Genomic DNA, 16,450 nt, shown 5'->3' with positions numbered 1-16,450 from the left:
AACTTGAAACGTTAACTCTGTCTTTCTCTCCATAGATGCTGTTGGGCCTGCTGAGTTTTTCCAGCATTTTCTGTTTTTGTATAAGGGAGTGTAGCCTGGAAGGTGTTTACTTGTGGGTTTGACCAATTAGAGAGTCTTTTTGGGTGAATGTTTTGTAAGACTAAGTTTAACTGTAACCGTGTGTGCTTAAGTTTTCTTTTATTCTTGTTAATAAAACTTTTAATTTTTAAAATTCCAAAAGTGTTACTGGAATTCTTACTGCTGAGATCAGTATGGCGTCTTCTCGCTTTCAGAATACAAAATAAAGGGTATGGCCTGTAAGCCAAGTTTGGTTTGTGCAGCAATTAATACCAGCTGTGGTCATAAGAGTAGTTAGAACAATGTAAGGAGTCTTCATGTTGTAGGCTGTTCATTGGCTTGTGTACCTTTCCACCAGAGAAAAACAGCAATTTGTGTGAAGGAGCAGCTGGTGTTCTGGGCACAGGCTGGACGATGATCCCAGTTGGATTGATTGTGACTCCAAATGGAGTAAAATGGTCTGAAGCAGCCATGGTTGCTGTTGACCTGGAAGCCACCAACATTCGGATTAAGTTTTATTGCCCATGCCTGGTTCTTCTGAGATGGAAGTAACACAGCTGAGTGGTTTGCTGGACCACTTCAGAGGGCAGTTAAGAGTCAGCCAGGCTGGACAGGAGTCACATGTCAGTCAAACTGAGTAAGGACAGCAGTTTTCCCTTCCTGATGGAGATTGGTGAACTAGTTGGGTTTTAACAACAATCTGACAACTCCAGGATTACTTTTAAAATTCAAATTCTCAAGCTTCCATGGTAAGATTGGAGCTTGCATTCTTGGATTATTGTTTTAGGGCTCTTGATTACTAGTCCAGTAACTATTGCACAATTGTACTCATGTAACCCCAAAACCAGTTAATGTAGCAACCTTAACCCCACTGTTGGTGGCCCATTGCAAACAGGTTACCTTTAATGCCTCTCTTTCTGACCCATTCAGGGCACATTTGTCCATTGTCATGTGTTTTCTGCTCCTGTTGTAATATCTCATTATTACACAGTACCAGTAGGACATTTTAAAAGGTGTGTTTCAAACTGCAAAACGAGTGATGGCTGACGCCATTAACCAGACATCTGTGTGAGGATGATGTTAGCCTCAGGCCGGACATGCTACTCTATCTCTCCTGTCAATGCACACACTCATGAAAGAGAGTGTCAATAGACTGGCTTGAGATGTATGATAATGACACAGATGTCACATATCTCAGTGATGTGACTGCATTAAAGATGAAGTGGTAACTTCCAGCCACCGGCCCCCCACCACCCCTCCTCCCCCTCCCCGGGACCTATTTGGTAAGTAATTATTGCACAATGGCAATTCCACATGGGCTCAGCTGAATTTTCTACTTGTTTTAGGTCCCAGCACCCTGTTACATTTCCTGTACGTTTGTGGCACATGTACAAGTGATAAATACCATCAGTGCAAGAGCTGTAGCTGATTATAAAAGAGTTACACTCATTTTATATTGCTGCTTCAATTTAATGTTTTGGCCAACGTTTATCACTTAATCAACACCACTAAAAGAAACAATTATCTTGCTACCACAGGGAGTAATTAAGGCACATGTTATGCATGCATTTATAAGGGGAAGCTAGATAAGCGCATGAGGGAGAAAGGAGTAGAGGATTATGCTGATATAGTTAGATGAGGAAAGATGAGAGGAGGCTTGGCTGTAGCATAAACATAGGCATGGGCTGGTTGGACTGAATGGCCTGTTTCCATGTGTTTTCTATGTTCATTGTCATTTCTATTTATGGGATCTTGTCATACCCAAATTGTCTGCCTTGTTTCCTACATTATAAGCAGCGACTACACTTCAAATAAGTATTTCATTGGTTGTAAAGCACTTTGGGACATCCTGCAGTTGTGAAAGGCGCTATAGAAATGCATGTTATTCCTTTTCTTCTTTCTTACTATTGACTTCTACATCAGCATAGCTGCATCTCCAGTACAGGATCATTGCTTTCTCCCCTTCCTTGCTCTCTGTTTGCCCCTCCTTCCCATCCCTGTCCTGCCTCTTTCCCTTATTATCAGCTGAGTGACTCCTGCAGAGGGTTCAAAATGGTGGCTTTCTGTGGGTGGGTTATTGTCCTGAACTGCAATCTTCTACCACTAAATTGATTTTTATACCAACGTTTCTTAAATGTGTTTGGATGGGAAGTTGCCATTGAAAGTGTTTCTCCTCCAGAGATCTATTGCTGTATCTTCTCTTTTCTGTGTTTCCCCTTCGCGATTCTGGAAATTGGTGCCCAATATGTCTAGACTTCCAATCTGTATTCTTTTGGGTATGAGATGTAAGAATGAACCAAGGCTGAAATACTATCTACGTAATATTGTTGAGAACAGGACACAACAGTTCTTCAGTTCAAGATAGCATACAACTTTATTCCAGGGAATGTAACTTGAAATTCAGGATTCTCAAATTGTCTGTTTTGGGAGATTAGCTTGTCAGCTGTCTTTAAGATCTGCTTATTTGTCCTGTCTTTGGAAAATAGAACACGTTTACCATGTCCTCACATTGTCGTCCACTAAGACCCCACACCTAACGGCCTGGATTTTGCAAAAGGAACGGCAGTGAAGCTATCAACGTTAAATGCTACTGAGGTGTAAATCGGGCAGCAGCTTCTGTTAAATGTGGAAATCCAAATGTTACTGCCTGATTTTGTCCAGCTGCTTCACCAGCTTTGCTACACCATTGTCCTGGCAAAAGACTCGACAATATACATTGGAATAACTGAAGGCTGTGAAGCTGCTATACATATCAACCAAACACACTAGAAAAAATTAGGGGTTGTCCATTCAGTTGTAACTGAATTATTAATGGTATCATAAGTCTTTATTACTGCTAAATAGCCTTCAGGCCCTGAAAATGAACTTTTACAAGTATGCAGTCTTATTCCTTCCGATTTTTAATTATTGATGGACATCTAACAAAAAATTACAAATTAAGACTTTTTTTCTGTCTCTTTTATTGCTATCTCTTAATCTCAAGCTTTTTCCCCTCTCTTTTTCTCTTCATGTACATGATCTTACATTGAATTAAATATTCTAACTTACACTTCCTGGTTCAGATTCTGTTTCTCGGTAAGGATTGTTCAATCTGATTGGGTGAAGAGACACACCATCGCTTGCCCTGTTCTCACAGGTGCCAGATTCCATGTACAGGGTGTCATGCTGTTTTGGACTCCAGATGCCCATAGGTTGTTGATCACAAGCCCAAAAAAGTCTATGGGCAGCTGTAAGCATAATGAACCCGTTCAGTCGCCACTGACTGCAAAATCCGGGTGATACTTTTCTCTCCAAACAGCCTGGGCAGCAATCAATGATCCTTCTGCATTTTGGTTTTGGTAGCGCTGGCAGTCCTGTGTTCTTCCTTTCATTTACTCACACATAGGATTACATATACTATACAACATAGAAACAGGCCTTTTGGCCGAACCAGTCCAAGCCAGTGTTTATGCTTCACTTGAGTCTCCTCCTGTCATTCCTCACTTGAGCCTCCTACTGTCTTTTCTCATCTAAGCCTATCAGCCTAACTCTCTCTTGCTTTCTCCCTCATCTGCTTGGTCTAGTTTCTCCTTAGATGCCTCTATACTATTCTCTCCAACCGCTCCACATTCTCAGCACTCTCTGGGTAAGGAAGTTGGTCTTCTGAACTCATTATTGGATTTCTTGGCGACTATCATATGTTGATGGCTTCTAGATATGCTCTTCCGCACAAGTGGAAAGATTCTCTCTGTATCCACTCTATCAAAACCGCTCATCATTTTAAAGACCTTATTAGTTCACCCCTCAATTTATTTTTCCCAACAGGAGACCCAGACTTTTCCTGATCTGTGTGCCCATGCATTCCTGATATAATCCTTGTAAATCTTTTCATGTGTGCTATAATTCAGGGTTTCAAGACCATTCTTTTAGTCTTTCTTCAAAAGTGTTAAAAGTCCACATTGAAAAGTCCAAAATCTGTTGGGGTCTCTGCTCGGGCGGTTGTCTGAGTTGCTGATGTTACACCCCCACTACTTCTTCACATGATCTTACTATGTTCTTCTTTACCTGCCTGTTGACCTGTTACCAGGCAGTAACAGTTTTTACTTGTGATTACCAAACCATGTCCTTAGTGTGTTATTTTCCTTATTTTAACCTGTTTCATAGCTTCTATTAAATTTACCTCCGCCCATTGTTTTCTGGCAACTCACTGAGTAAAAAAAATTCTCCTCAACTGAAGTTTCGAAGAAGAGTCATACTGGTCTTGAAACATTTAACTCTGTTTCTTTTTCCATGGATGCTGCCAGACCTGCTGGGTTTTTCCAGCACTTTCTGTTTTTTATTTCTCCTCAACTCCTCTCTAATTCTTTTGGCAATTTCCTTAAATCCGTGTCCCCTGGATACCGAGCTCAATGTAAACGGATTCTGGTCAGCGGTGATGATTTCTTTCAGGTTTCAATGTCATCAAGTTGATGTCTGACAAGAAATGCTCAGAAAGAGTGCAGGAGATGGAGGAGACCTTCACAGTGAACTCTCGGACCAGCAGGCGAGACATGATGCGACGTAGAGACTGGGAACTACACGAGGCAGGTTCGAGACGAATCAAATTGTTCTCATTGATCACAATTGCAGCATCTTGCATCATTCTGGGGATGATGGGCAGGGTTGGGGTAAGAAATTTGCGAGACTGTTTGCACAGCTGATGTATATGACGCGAGTGCCTAAAGGTATATGACATGCATCATCAGATACATGTTGTACAAAAGATGGACATGGATCATTAGAAAAAGTTCATATCCATTTATAATGCTGGGAAAATGAATAATAGCTCCCAAGTCTGCACCCAAGTCTGACCCAGCACTTGCATGATGCCCCAGTGCATGAATTTTCTAGTAAGGATAAGGGTCAGGAGTGAGAATTTCACCTGATTTCCCATCACACTATCCTGTGAGTGTTGAGCATAATTGTAGCTATCTTGCTGCCAGCGAACATCAGCCAAGCGGGACTCGGTTGGGAATGGAACTGCGGCCTAATGATTTGCGTAAGCCGCAGTATGCAGCTTATACAACCCAGTTTTTAATAGCGAACTTGGTTTTGGTGAAGGCCCGTCAGTGATGCTGACTTACCTTTCAGAAGTTATGCGTTTGAGCAATTCACTGCTCTTCCAATTGTACAGAACTCCCGCCTTATTGCCCCTTTCTTTTTATCCGTACAATACTGTCCATTTATTATGTAGAGACACCAAGAATCTTTGAATTTCCATTCCAGAACAGAGAAGAAACTCCCTCAAGAACCCCAGTAGGAATCGGGAGACAGAAGCTCGAAGCCCCTCAAAGTCACCGAGCCCGAAGAGAGCAGCAAAAGTTGAAGGCAAGTAGTCTAAAAACTTGCCCAAGTTAGTCATAACCTATGTTGAATATATATTTTTTGCCATAATATAGGCAGAGGCTACAGTTCTACATCTATGTATCGGAGGTAAGGATCGGCCACATGGGTGTCAGCTGTGGCCCAGTGGCTAGCACTCTTCCTGCTGAGTCAGAAGCTTGTGGGTTCAAACCTCACCCCAAAAACGTAAGCATAAAGTCTAGGGCGGTACTCCCAAGTGCAGTACTGAGGGGATGCTGCAATCTTAAAAGTGCTGCCTTGTGGATGAAATGTTAAACTGAGGCCCTACCTCCCCTTTCAATGGATGTAAGAGGTCCCACCGAAGATGAGCAGGGGAGGTCTCCTTGGTGTCCTGGACCTTTAACCTGCGTCACTAAAATTGTAGATGATCTGGTTGTTATCACATTGCTGTTCGTGGGAGCTTGCTGTGTGCAAATTGGCTTCTACGTTATACCATACTTCAGATTTAATTCAAACTGCTTTGGGATGTACTGAGCTCAAGATAGGTGCTATATAAATGCACTTTCCTTTTAGAGGACTCACAATCAGCAAACAATCTAAGTACAGTTTAGCTATTTTATCCTAGCCCTGGAGATGTTGAGGCAGGCGCAATGGACGAGCTGTTCCTTTCCTGCCAGTCAATTTTATATCTGCTTTCTTGTTTTTCAATGGTCAAAATCCCACATCTGTAACCCTTTTTAAGTCTTGGCAACCAAACTGTGTTGAGCTTTGAAGAAGATGTTGGCTAGGTACCAGTACGCTGCCTCGGGATTATCTGCAGTGTGGTTTTGTCATTCGGAACCCACACCTGCAGTTTTTTGAGAGCCAAGTGTTGAAATATTATATAAGTAAACATTTAGTGAAAGAAGATTTGTATAAGATATGTGTCTGACTTCTCTAATGCAACAAACCTAATTAGAGAGACAAACAGGATTTAGTTTGATCCAAATTTTGCAGTTACAATGTCACATAGTGGGAGTTAGGGTTTGACATTTGATAGTGAAAGACCTTTTTAAATAGCTAAATAAGATTTAAATGTAAGAAATATGATTTTGAGGGATGTGTATCCATTGGTTGAAACTTTTCAATTTGTTTCCAACTTGCATGGGAAGTCAAATATCAAGAGCAAAGGTTACTGTCAGTGCACCTTTGAAGCTATGCCAATGGCACAGAGATTGGTTGACCTGTGCCGGCTAGGAAATTCCCAGATTCTGTTCCCCAGTCTGTACTGAATTCCATTTTTCTGAACCACGCTAGGATTAGGAAAAGGGAAAATTGCCATATTCTTATTCCTGATTGCGATCCAGCAACTTCCAACTGGGAGTGTGTGTGTGAAAATATCAAGTGAGGGCAGGACTGGGGTTTCCCATGAACCCCATACAGCCCAATAGCAAATGTTAGGAACATAGAGCAGAAATGGAACATTTAACCCCTCCAGCCTGTTCTGGTATTTACTGAGATGGCTGACTTGTCATCTAACCCCATCTATCTGTCTTTGCCCCATATCCCTTAATCCCTTTGGTTAATAGAAATCTATCAATCTCAGATTTAAAATTCACAATTGACCCAGTATCAGCTGCAATTTGCAGGAGAGACTGATGAGACTGACATGTTAATAACTGACACTTGGATGAGTCACTAATAAACTGTACCCTAGGCCAGACTAGCATATCAGCCATGACTAGGATTTTAGCCGTGCCTTGCTGCTCCCCTTGTGCAGCCTGACCGCCTGCCTTTCTATATGTCCATGCCTGGGCATCCTTGGGGAAGGAGCGTGACAGTATTCTCCAGGCCTTCCACCACTTGTGGGCATCGGAGAGGCTGGAGTGCATCGTGGACACCCAAGTACCACATTTTCCTGTAATCTGATAAGTAATTGATAATCTGTTGTTCACTGTTTCTGCGCTTTTAAAAAGCAGGCACTTTTGCTAACTCCTCTAGTTTTCTTTCAGTGACACCAGTCATTCAGATTGGCATTTTATTAAAGGAAAGAGTTGGCTTGGTTCCCCTCTTCCTCACATCTGCCCGTCCCCACTTCCAGCACCTTCCCCAGACCTTTCATCCTTTGGCCTCCGCATTGCCCGTGTTTCTTTGTGACCAGCATTTCAAAACATCTGAACTATTACACATTTGAGGAGTGACTTTGAACGAGGTGGTGGGCAGTTACAATAGCCCTAGGGACACGTCTGCGCAGATCCTGTTCTTTTCCGGTGGGTTCCATCTTTATTTTACCACAGGCCTTTGCAGAGGTGAGGGGTGGGGAGGAGAAGTGATTAGGGCTTTGCTTCTTGGCCAAATCCTTCTGGAAGAGGAGCCAGGCCACAAGATTCAACAGAGTTATTTTTTGTTTTGTTAACATTCTTTCTGGGACCAGCAGGAGCATGGGTATTCCTTTGGGTACCACAGAATTTTTGGGCCTCCTGGAATTCAAAATGCCATTCAAAAATTGCTTGAAGTCTGCCTCTCATTGTAATTCTTCCAGATTTATATGTTTCCAGTGGGAGGGTATAGGAACCCATTTTCAGCCCACCTCCCCCTTACCTGTCACTCCCCACAGCGGTGCTCAGCAGGAATGCTAAGTCCCATTCACCCATCACCCCTATGTTCGCTGTTGACTCTTAGTGCGGCAATGCCTTAATTCACCTGGGATAGGCAACCTAACCGCCAGATCATTTTGGGTCCCAACCCTGTGTCTGTGTTGCTGATGCGATGCTATTTCAGGATGCAAGGCCCCTAATTGGGCCCCAAGGCGAGGTCGGCGCCAAATTAGTGGTGCTAGACACTGCCCGGAGGCACAAACTGGCTCTGGAGGGCAATGTCCCAAGGCAGATGGCAGCCATGACTGGGCTTGCCATTGCCTGGCAGGCTGGAGCAGGAGGGTGGCAGAATGCCAGCAGCCTCAGTGTTGCATTGAAGTGGCAAAATGGTACAAGGTACAACTTAGTGCCACCACCTCGGCAGCTCCATTTGGATAACCCTTTCCTTTCCAAAAAATCCAGCATCATCATCATCGCTTTATGGATCCCCGCCGTGCTTCCGACAGGTTTGCACTAACCTAACCCAGACCATTTGCCCTTCATGCTTGCCAGTGTGAAAACTTCCCTCTGTCCCTCCCCAACCTGTTAACAAGCTCTTCAATGAGATTAACGGGCAGTTAATTCGAGGCGTGTGGGTTTGCAGCTCCCCTCGACCCCCCCATCCTAGCTTTGAAATTTGCAGTGTGCTCCAGAGGGGTGTTAGAACACTGACACACCACCTGGGAGTGTTATTTTCAAAGCGGCACACATCTGACCTCGCCCCCACAGGCGTTCGGGAAGCCAACCCGGGGTGTCCAAATCTCTCCAACCCTTCCTACCTCTGTAACTTTCTCCAGTCCTACATCCTCCCAAACCTCTGTACACCTTCAATTTCAGTCCGCTTGTAAAGCATGTTTCCTTTACGCCGCCATTGGTGACTGTGCCTTCAACAGGTAAGGCCCTGGTTCTGGAACACTTTCCCTAAACCTCTCCGCCTCTCTAGCTCACTTTCCTCCTTCGAGACGTTCCTTAAAACTTCTTTGACCAAGCTTCTGTTCATCTGTTCCCATATCTCCCTATGTGGTTCGGGGTCAAATGTTTTTCTGATTGCACTCCTGTGGAACAGCTTGGGATGTTTTGCTGCATCAAGGGTGCTGTATAAATACAAATTATTGTTGGTGTTGCCCCTTTGTCTCTCTGGGCATTGATGCAAAGCTTGGAGTACAGATCTACTGCTGGATCCGGGGCTCACAAAGGAGAGGCCAGGGAGATGGACAGAGAGAGAAAAACTGTCAAATTGAATTGCTTTCTTTCTCTTGAGCAACTCAGTGCACAGGATGACAGCCCTTGATATAGTGTTGGCGTTTAATTCTGTGGAATAACTTGTGGAATATATAGGCAGGTATGCACAAAAGTGCAATTGCTGACTGCAGCTCAGTACAGTTGAGCTACAGTATTATATGAGCGACTGCATTTCTTCAGAGAGGTCGAACCAGGGAAAATGAGGAAGGTTAATCTTAGAATATAATGTATTGAATTGGCAGCACAGAACATTATAACCCTTTTGTGTATTCCAGCCTTACTGTGCTGCTTTGAAATGCATTAAAATGATTTCTTCTAACAGATTGCTGCAAAAAAAAAAGATTGCCTGGCTTTCCCTTGGAGACCGGGCGGTGAGGCTATGACACAAGTGGCATTTATCATTGTAACTGCCACTGTCAGAGGGTTTTTATTGGCCATTTGTTTCTGTCAGGCATGATGTCAGAGCGGTGCTGCTCATAGATGGATTGCAGTTCAAAGATCATGTTTCCAGGGCCACCGGATTTAATGGGAATAATCATAGAATTTTTTAAAATGTTATTTTTGCAGTCACGCGACAGAGTTGTTAGCGTTTTCACTTTCTGAACTTGTCCATTTATTTTATTTTGATGTTTTATTGGAGCCCTGGTTGTTGATAAGGATACCTCAAAGTCACCTTTATGTTTCTTCACTCTCGTGCTTCCTATGAAGGGTGAGACAGTATTAATGCCGCTCCCCCCCACCCCTCGCCCACCGTACCACTTTCCGCCTCCATCAGCGCCTACGTGCCTTTGGCTCCGACTGCATCGGTTTTTCCTGGTTTGCCCTCTGCATTCTGTTGCGTCCTGACACCAGCTTCTCACTGTATTGCCTAAGGCCATCTGTAGTGATTGTAGGTATAAACTTTCCTGTTGCCTTTAGGGGTCACTCGAGTGCAGTACTGAGGGAGTGCTGCGCTATTGGAGGCGCTGTCTTTCAGATGAGCTGTTGAACTGAGGCCCTGTCTGTTCTCTCCACTAGATGTAAAGGATCCCATGGCACTATTCTGAAGAAGAGCAGGGAAGTTCTCTCTGGTGCCTGGGCGCAAGTATTTATCTCTAACCCAGCATCACCATAAACAGATTATTTGATCATTATCACATTGCTGTTTGCGGGAGCTTGCTGTGCACAAATTGACTGCTGCATTTCTTATGTTATAACATTGACTATTTGTCTTGTCTTTCATCCACCTTCCGAGGGTTGGTCGCATTATGACTAATCCTTCACCACTAATTTCTACCCTCCACACTGCCCTCATGGCCTGTTCCATAGAGAGGCCAGTCCACATTCTGATATCATTCATCCATGGCACCTTTGAGTTTTCATTGTGTGTTTTCCAGGTGGCTTTGCTTTGCATTACCTGTTTTACCAAACACTCCTCTCTATGTTTGCTTCATGTTTCTAAAACATGCGAGCTCCCCTGATATCACTGCCCCAAACAAGCTCCTGTTAACGCCAGCTTTCTTGAGCACCACTCGTGGTCCGCTTGGCCCTCCATGACACAGGTAACATCTGTCTGAGTCCTTTCATTACTATGCAGTGACTAAACTTCAAAAAAAAGTACTTTGTTGGCTGTAAAGCACTTTGGATGTTGGTTGGTAGTGGAAAGTGCGATATAAATGCGAGGTGTTTTTTTAGCATTACGGATGTACACTCACCCATACTTCTCCCCAGGACTTGGTAGGGAAAATAGGTAAAAGCTATTTCCTCTGGTGGGGGAGTCCAAAACAAGGAGACATAACCTTAGACTTAGTGCTAGGCCATTCAGGGGTGATACCAGGAAGCACTTCTTCACACACAAAGTAGTGGAAATCCGGAACTCTCATCCAAAAAGCTGTTGAGGCTGGCACTCAATAGAAAATTTCAAAACTGAGAATGATAGATTTTTGTGAATTTAAGGGTTATATGCAACTAAGATCTGACATGAACTACTTGAAAGGCAGAAGAGGCTCGAAGGGCTGAATTACCTGTTTCTTTTCCTATAGCGAAACCCTAACCCAGACCTTCACTACCTCGATGGTTACATTCCCTAAAGCTTTTTAGACTGGCCTCTGTCCATCACAATCTGAGGTGTCTGCCCTTTCCCCCACAATCCTGCATGCCCAGCCTCCCAAGTGTCCCCTTGGATTTTTGCACCCTAGTTTTGTTGCCTCCTATCAAGGTATTCCTCTCACCCTCTCGTAATGTGGAGAGCTGCACTGAAGTACAGGAAGATGTACAGACTTGCAGATTGGGTGGATCAGTGGAAAATTAAATTTGATACAGTGCAGTGAGGTGGTTTTATTTTGGATGAAAATAAAAAAAACAAGGAGACTGTGTTTTATTCCTTGGAAGGCAAGAAACTAAATATAGAGGAGCAAAGATGTCTCGGAATACAGATATCTAAATGACTAAAAGTAGCAAAATGAGTTGTGAGACTTGGATCCAATTGACTAAAAAGCTCTCTTAATACAAGTAATAATCTTGTATCCCAACATGCAGGAGATAAAGTTTGTCTAATATACTTATTGTGTTGATGTGGTAAGTTTGGCGCAGTGGGTAGCATCCCTATCCCATTTCAGGACTTGATGGCCACAGAAGGTGCATTCGTAATGTGATCAAACAAGTGGCTTATCAACCTGTAAATCCTTCCAGTATGGCTGATGGCAGGTGATAAGAGCAGGAGAGTTTCCTGATCAGCCATACTGAAGGCAGAAGGCAACGGTAAACCACTGCAGTATTTTGCCTCGCATAATTATGGACCAACCCAACGGAAGTCCTTGGTCATCAACACCCTCTTAGTGCATGGTACCTGGAAAAGAGTGTTTGATTTGTAACAATTTCCAATGTTGATCAGAAAGTTGCATGTGACATTTTGCTTTTGATGTCCAGAAAAGAGAACATCTGAGAACTTCCTAGTATTCTTGGCTTACGTACTGAAAAAGGTGGGAAGAGATATTTTAAGACAATAGCTAACAGGTGACAGTTTGAAAAAAATCTCCCATTCTCTTCCACCAAAGGGATCTCCTTGGAGCAAAGGAAATTGAGGAGAGATTTGATAGAGGTGTACATAACTAGGACAGGTTTAGATAAGATAGACAAAAGCTGTTCCCATGAACTAATCATACAAGTATTAGATGACACAGGTTTAAGGTTTTGGGTGAGAGATGCAGGGAGGATGTGAGGAAGAATTTGTTTATGTGATGAGTGGTAATGACCTGGAACTTGCTGCCCACAAGGAGGAGACTATTGCTGATTTCAAAGGAAAATTGGATGGACATGTGAGGGAACTAAACTTGCAGGGCTACAGGGATAGAGTGGGGGAAATGGACTGACTGAATTGCCCTAAAGAGAGCCAACATGACTCAACATGGGCTGAATAGCCTCCTTCTGTGCTATAATGACTCTGATTCTATAACTTTGATTTAAGTCGGACTGGGAGAATGAGATGGGCTCAGTTGACAATTCCATCCTCATTATGTTTGTGAAGTGTTTCACTCCCATTATTTACCATTTCATGTGCTACATTTTGCTGCTTGTTAGTAAAGTGATGTGTGACAATTATTTGGTAATGTCACGTTAAGTACCGTAAGCAGATTGCTCCAACTGAGGTAGTTGTTAACCCTCAACATGCACCTCTGTATGAAAGTGTACAGATAGGAATGTTGTATCTCGGTTGTAGATCTAAGTTCCACTTATAGGAACAGCTGGTAAACCATTGGAAAAGGAAACCGGGCTAAAGAAAACAGCACCCTCTCACCTTTACTGCAGAGATCAACTTGTCAAACATTTGTTCCAAACTAACCCCAGTCACTTATCTTTCTATCAGAATCCCCCACTTCTGGCATTTTTGCATGGAGAGAAGGCCAGAGGTTGGTCAGGATGTTGCTTGGTCCACCTCCCAAACTTTCAAACTTCTTGACCAAGACTCTAGATCCCGAGGGCAGGAACGACTGTGACCCGTCAGGTAATTTTCAAAAATGTTTTGAAAAAAGTAAAAAATGGATTTGCCTGCTAATGTCCTCTTTGTTGCTTTTCTCTGTGAGAAAATGATGGGTAGCATCTTCTAGATTTCACTAAACTGCACGCTTTTTTTTTCTCTTAAATTTCTTTTCTTGCCGATTATAACTGTATCATGTTTCTTTTATTAGGTTTGTGATTGTCTCCACGTGAGAGCCTGGGGTGTAGATGTGCTAAAATGGCACTCCTGATGACCCACCTATTGTGTCTCCTCCATTGAAATGGATACTTTGAGGTTCCATTGTAATAAGCTGTATTTTTAATTCATTCTTGGGACGTGTGCATTGCTGACAAGGCCAGCATTTATTGCTCATCCCTAATTGCTGCCTTCTTGAACGGCTGCTAAGCATGCAGTGAACATTAGAAATAGGAATGAGAGTAGGCCATTCCGCGTCTCGAGCTGCTCTACCTTTCAATAAGGTCATGGCTGATTTGATTGTGGCCTTAACTCTGCTTTTCTGCCTGCCCCTCCCCATAACCTTTGACTCCCTTCTGAATCAAAAATAGATCTAATTCAGCCTCGAATATGTTCAATGACCCAGCTTCCACTGCTCACTGGGGAATAGAACTCTAAAGACCCTCAGAGAAGAAATTCTTCCTCATCTCTGTCTTATTTTGAAACTGTGCATCCTAGTTCTAGGTTTTCCTGCGAAAGTAAACATCGTCTCAGCATCTACCCTGTCAAGCTCCCTCAGCATCTTATAATTTCCAATTAGATCACCTCTTCTAAACTCCAATGAGTGTAGGCCCAACCTGCTCAACCTTTCCTTTCAATAAGAACAACCCCTTCATCCCAGAGTGAACTTTCTCTGAAATGCTTCCAAACAACCCACAGTTTTTTTTTCTGTAGTGACTTGCTAGGTCATTTCAGAGGGCAATTAGGAGTCAACGACATTGCTGTGTATCTGGAGTCACGTGGGCCAGACTGGGTAAGGATGGCAGATTTCCTCCGCTGAAGATCATTAGTGAACCAGATGAGTTTTTGACAACAATTGATTGTTCCATGATCATTATTAACGAGACTAGCATTTTCATTCCAAATTAATTAATTAAATTCAAATTTCCCCATCTGGCGTGGTGGGATTTGAACTTCTTAGTCCAGGCCCTTGGGTTACTAGGTTTAGTAACCTTACTACTATACTACCATCCCCCCCTTTAAAACTGATGCTATGAAGTGAGTTGAAAACTTCAACCCTGGAGTGAAGATAAGCCACCTCAGCTACACTTTAATGATCTATGAAAATGATTGAGCCAATTGAATAGCATTCTGCAGTGGCAATTTGCATTTCATCAGATGAAAGGTGGTCAACCTGAAACGTTAACTCTGTTTCTCTCCCCACAGATGCTGCCTGACCTGCTGAGTATTTCCAGCATTTTCTATTTTGATGTCAGATTTCCAGCATCTGTTTATGGTATGCTTTTGAAAGAACTGAGGACGGAGGCTAATTCGAGGGATATTGGGAGGGAGTTTGATCGAATTCAACATAGAATTAGGTGTGAGGAGTCTGTATGGCAATGCGTAATGGATAGTCTGTTTCTAAAAGCTAAAAACTGATTTTTTTTAATCAATTGAGGCCGATGAATGATTCCAGCAACTAAAACATCAAAACCCAACCATACCCTCTTCCTGGTCTGTCCTGTGTCGATCGAATTTGGGCGTGCCATACACTTGCTTTCTACCTTAGGCTCATTATCCATTGTCTCAGTTTCATTTCCATAAATTTCTAATTACTTTTTTGTTTAATAAACAGACCAGAAAGTAAAAGATCCAGTGGAGCATGACCGATCCACTTCGTTTGCAAAGAGCCCCGGACGAAGATTCTGTACTCCAAAAGAAGGCGATCACTGTTGTACTTCTGTTCAAACTGGTCTAATGGATTCTGACCAGCCTGGGCTGGAGGCTGTACAGGTAACTGGAATCCTGGATGGCCTACAATCGGAAAAAAATGTTGGAGGGAATCAAAACTCTTCGTGGGAAATGGGAAGTGGCAGCCCAAACCTCGAAAGAGAGTATGGTGAAGACAGTCAGAGGGCACTTGCAAGTCCTAAGGGACATAACTATCTTTCATCTCATAAAGGCCATCTGGCTAGCCCAAATCCTGGTAGCACCAACCCTCCGAGAAATTTCAACCTAAGATCAGGATCACGTCCTGGCAGCAAAGGAAGTGTTTCACCTCGGAAAAGCAGAGCGTGTTCCTCTAGCCCGTTTCTGAACAATTCTGGCACAGAGAATCAGGAGGAGAGAGGGGCAGGGACTGAAGAGCATCTGCGATCTCCACTGGCCCACAGTTACAATGCAGAGGAAGTCCGTGAGTATATGAGCAAGCAGCTGGTCGAGCGCAAGAAGAAGGAGAGGGAAGAGAAACTCTCAGTAAAGCAAGCCACGGAGATGAGGAAGAAAAGACTGCAGGAAGTCTATAAGAAACAAAAAGAGGCTCTCTCAAAGAAAACGAGAGGGAAGCAAAGGGGCAATTCGTTGGCTGGAGGAAAAGAATCTGCGAAGCAAGTGAGTTCTTGGCTCAAAACAAAATTTTGACAATCATCAAATTTTAATCTGGAGTCAGCGTAAGGAATAAAATGGGAGCCGCAAAAGCTGGTGCCAGTAAAAGTGGCCATGAAGCTGCTGGGCCCTCGTAAAAGCCCGGCTGGTTCACTGGTGTCCCTTTAGGGAAGGAAACTTGCCCTCTTTGCCTAGTCTGGCCTTCCCCTGATTCAATTCCCACACCACTCAGAACGGCCCTCTGATGAGGTCTAGCAAGCCACTCCGTTTTATCAAAGGGCTGGACCACCTTCTCGGGGTAACCGGGATGGATAGGCCTTGCCAGTGACACCCACATCCCGAGAATGAGTAATAAAACGAAAGGGGAAAATAGGGTCTAGCGACCACAAGCTTGGTTTTATTAATTGTTTCTTCTTATTTCACTGACTTGACTCATGAGTATCGATCTTCATGTGTTAATCATACATGATGCAACACGTTATTTTGGGAAATTTCTCCTCCCCCCACCTTTCTGCCCCTGCTCTCAACCACCCACAGCCCGTAAGTATTAAGACCATTTGGTGTCGGCTGATGTGCTGGCCTTGTTCATATTTGCCCTGAGTGGGTTATTACAGTATGTTCTTTTGATAACCCATGGAATCAGTGTGATTTAGTGTTT

The 16,450-nt window shown here is 43.4% G+C and overlaps 1 protein-coding gene across 1 annotated transcript in view; it reads left to right on the top strand.

The window, feature by feature from the left end:
* The window catches only part of LOC144686131 (uncharacterized), a 104,854-nt gene that overhangs the window by 23,199 nt on the left and 65,205 nt on the right, over positions 1-16,450 (top strand). Inside the window, exons 6-9 of the mRNA XM_078551276.1 lie at positions 4,507-4,644; positions 5,323-5,424; positions 13,102-13,239; positions 15,044-15,798. Of these exons, the coding sequence (XP_078407402.1) occupies positions 4,507-4,644; positions 5,323-5,424; positions 13,102-13,239; positions 15,044-15,798 (1,133 nt within the window). The remainder of the gene's footprint in view (positions 1-4,506; positions 4,645-5,322; positions 5,425-13,101; positions 13,240-15,043; positions 15,799-16,450) is intronic.

This window comes from Cetorhinus maximus, chromosome 10 (assembly GCF_964194155.1).
Source record: "Cetorhinus maximus chromosome 10, sCetMax3.hap1.1, whole genome shotgun sequence".
Classification (NCBI taxonomy): Eukaryota; Metazoa; Chordata; class Chondrichthyes; order Lamniformes; family Cetorhinidae; genus Cetorhinus; species Cetorhinus maximus.
Note: the sequence above shows the minus strand (reverse complement) of the source record. Positions and strands in the feature narration are given on the sequence as shown.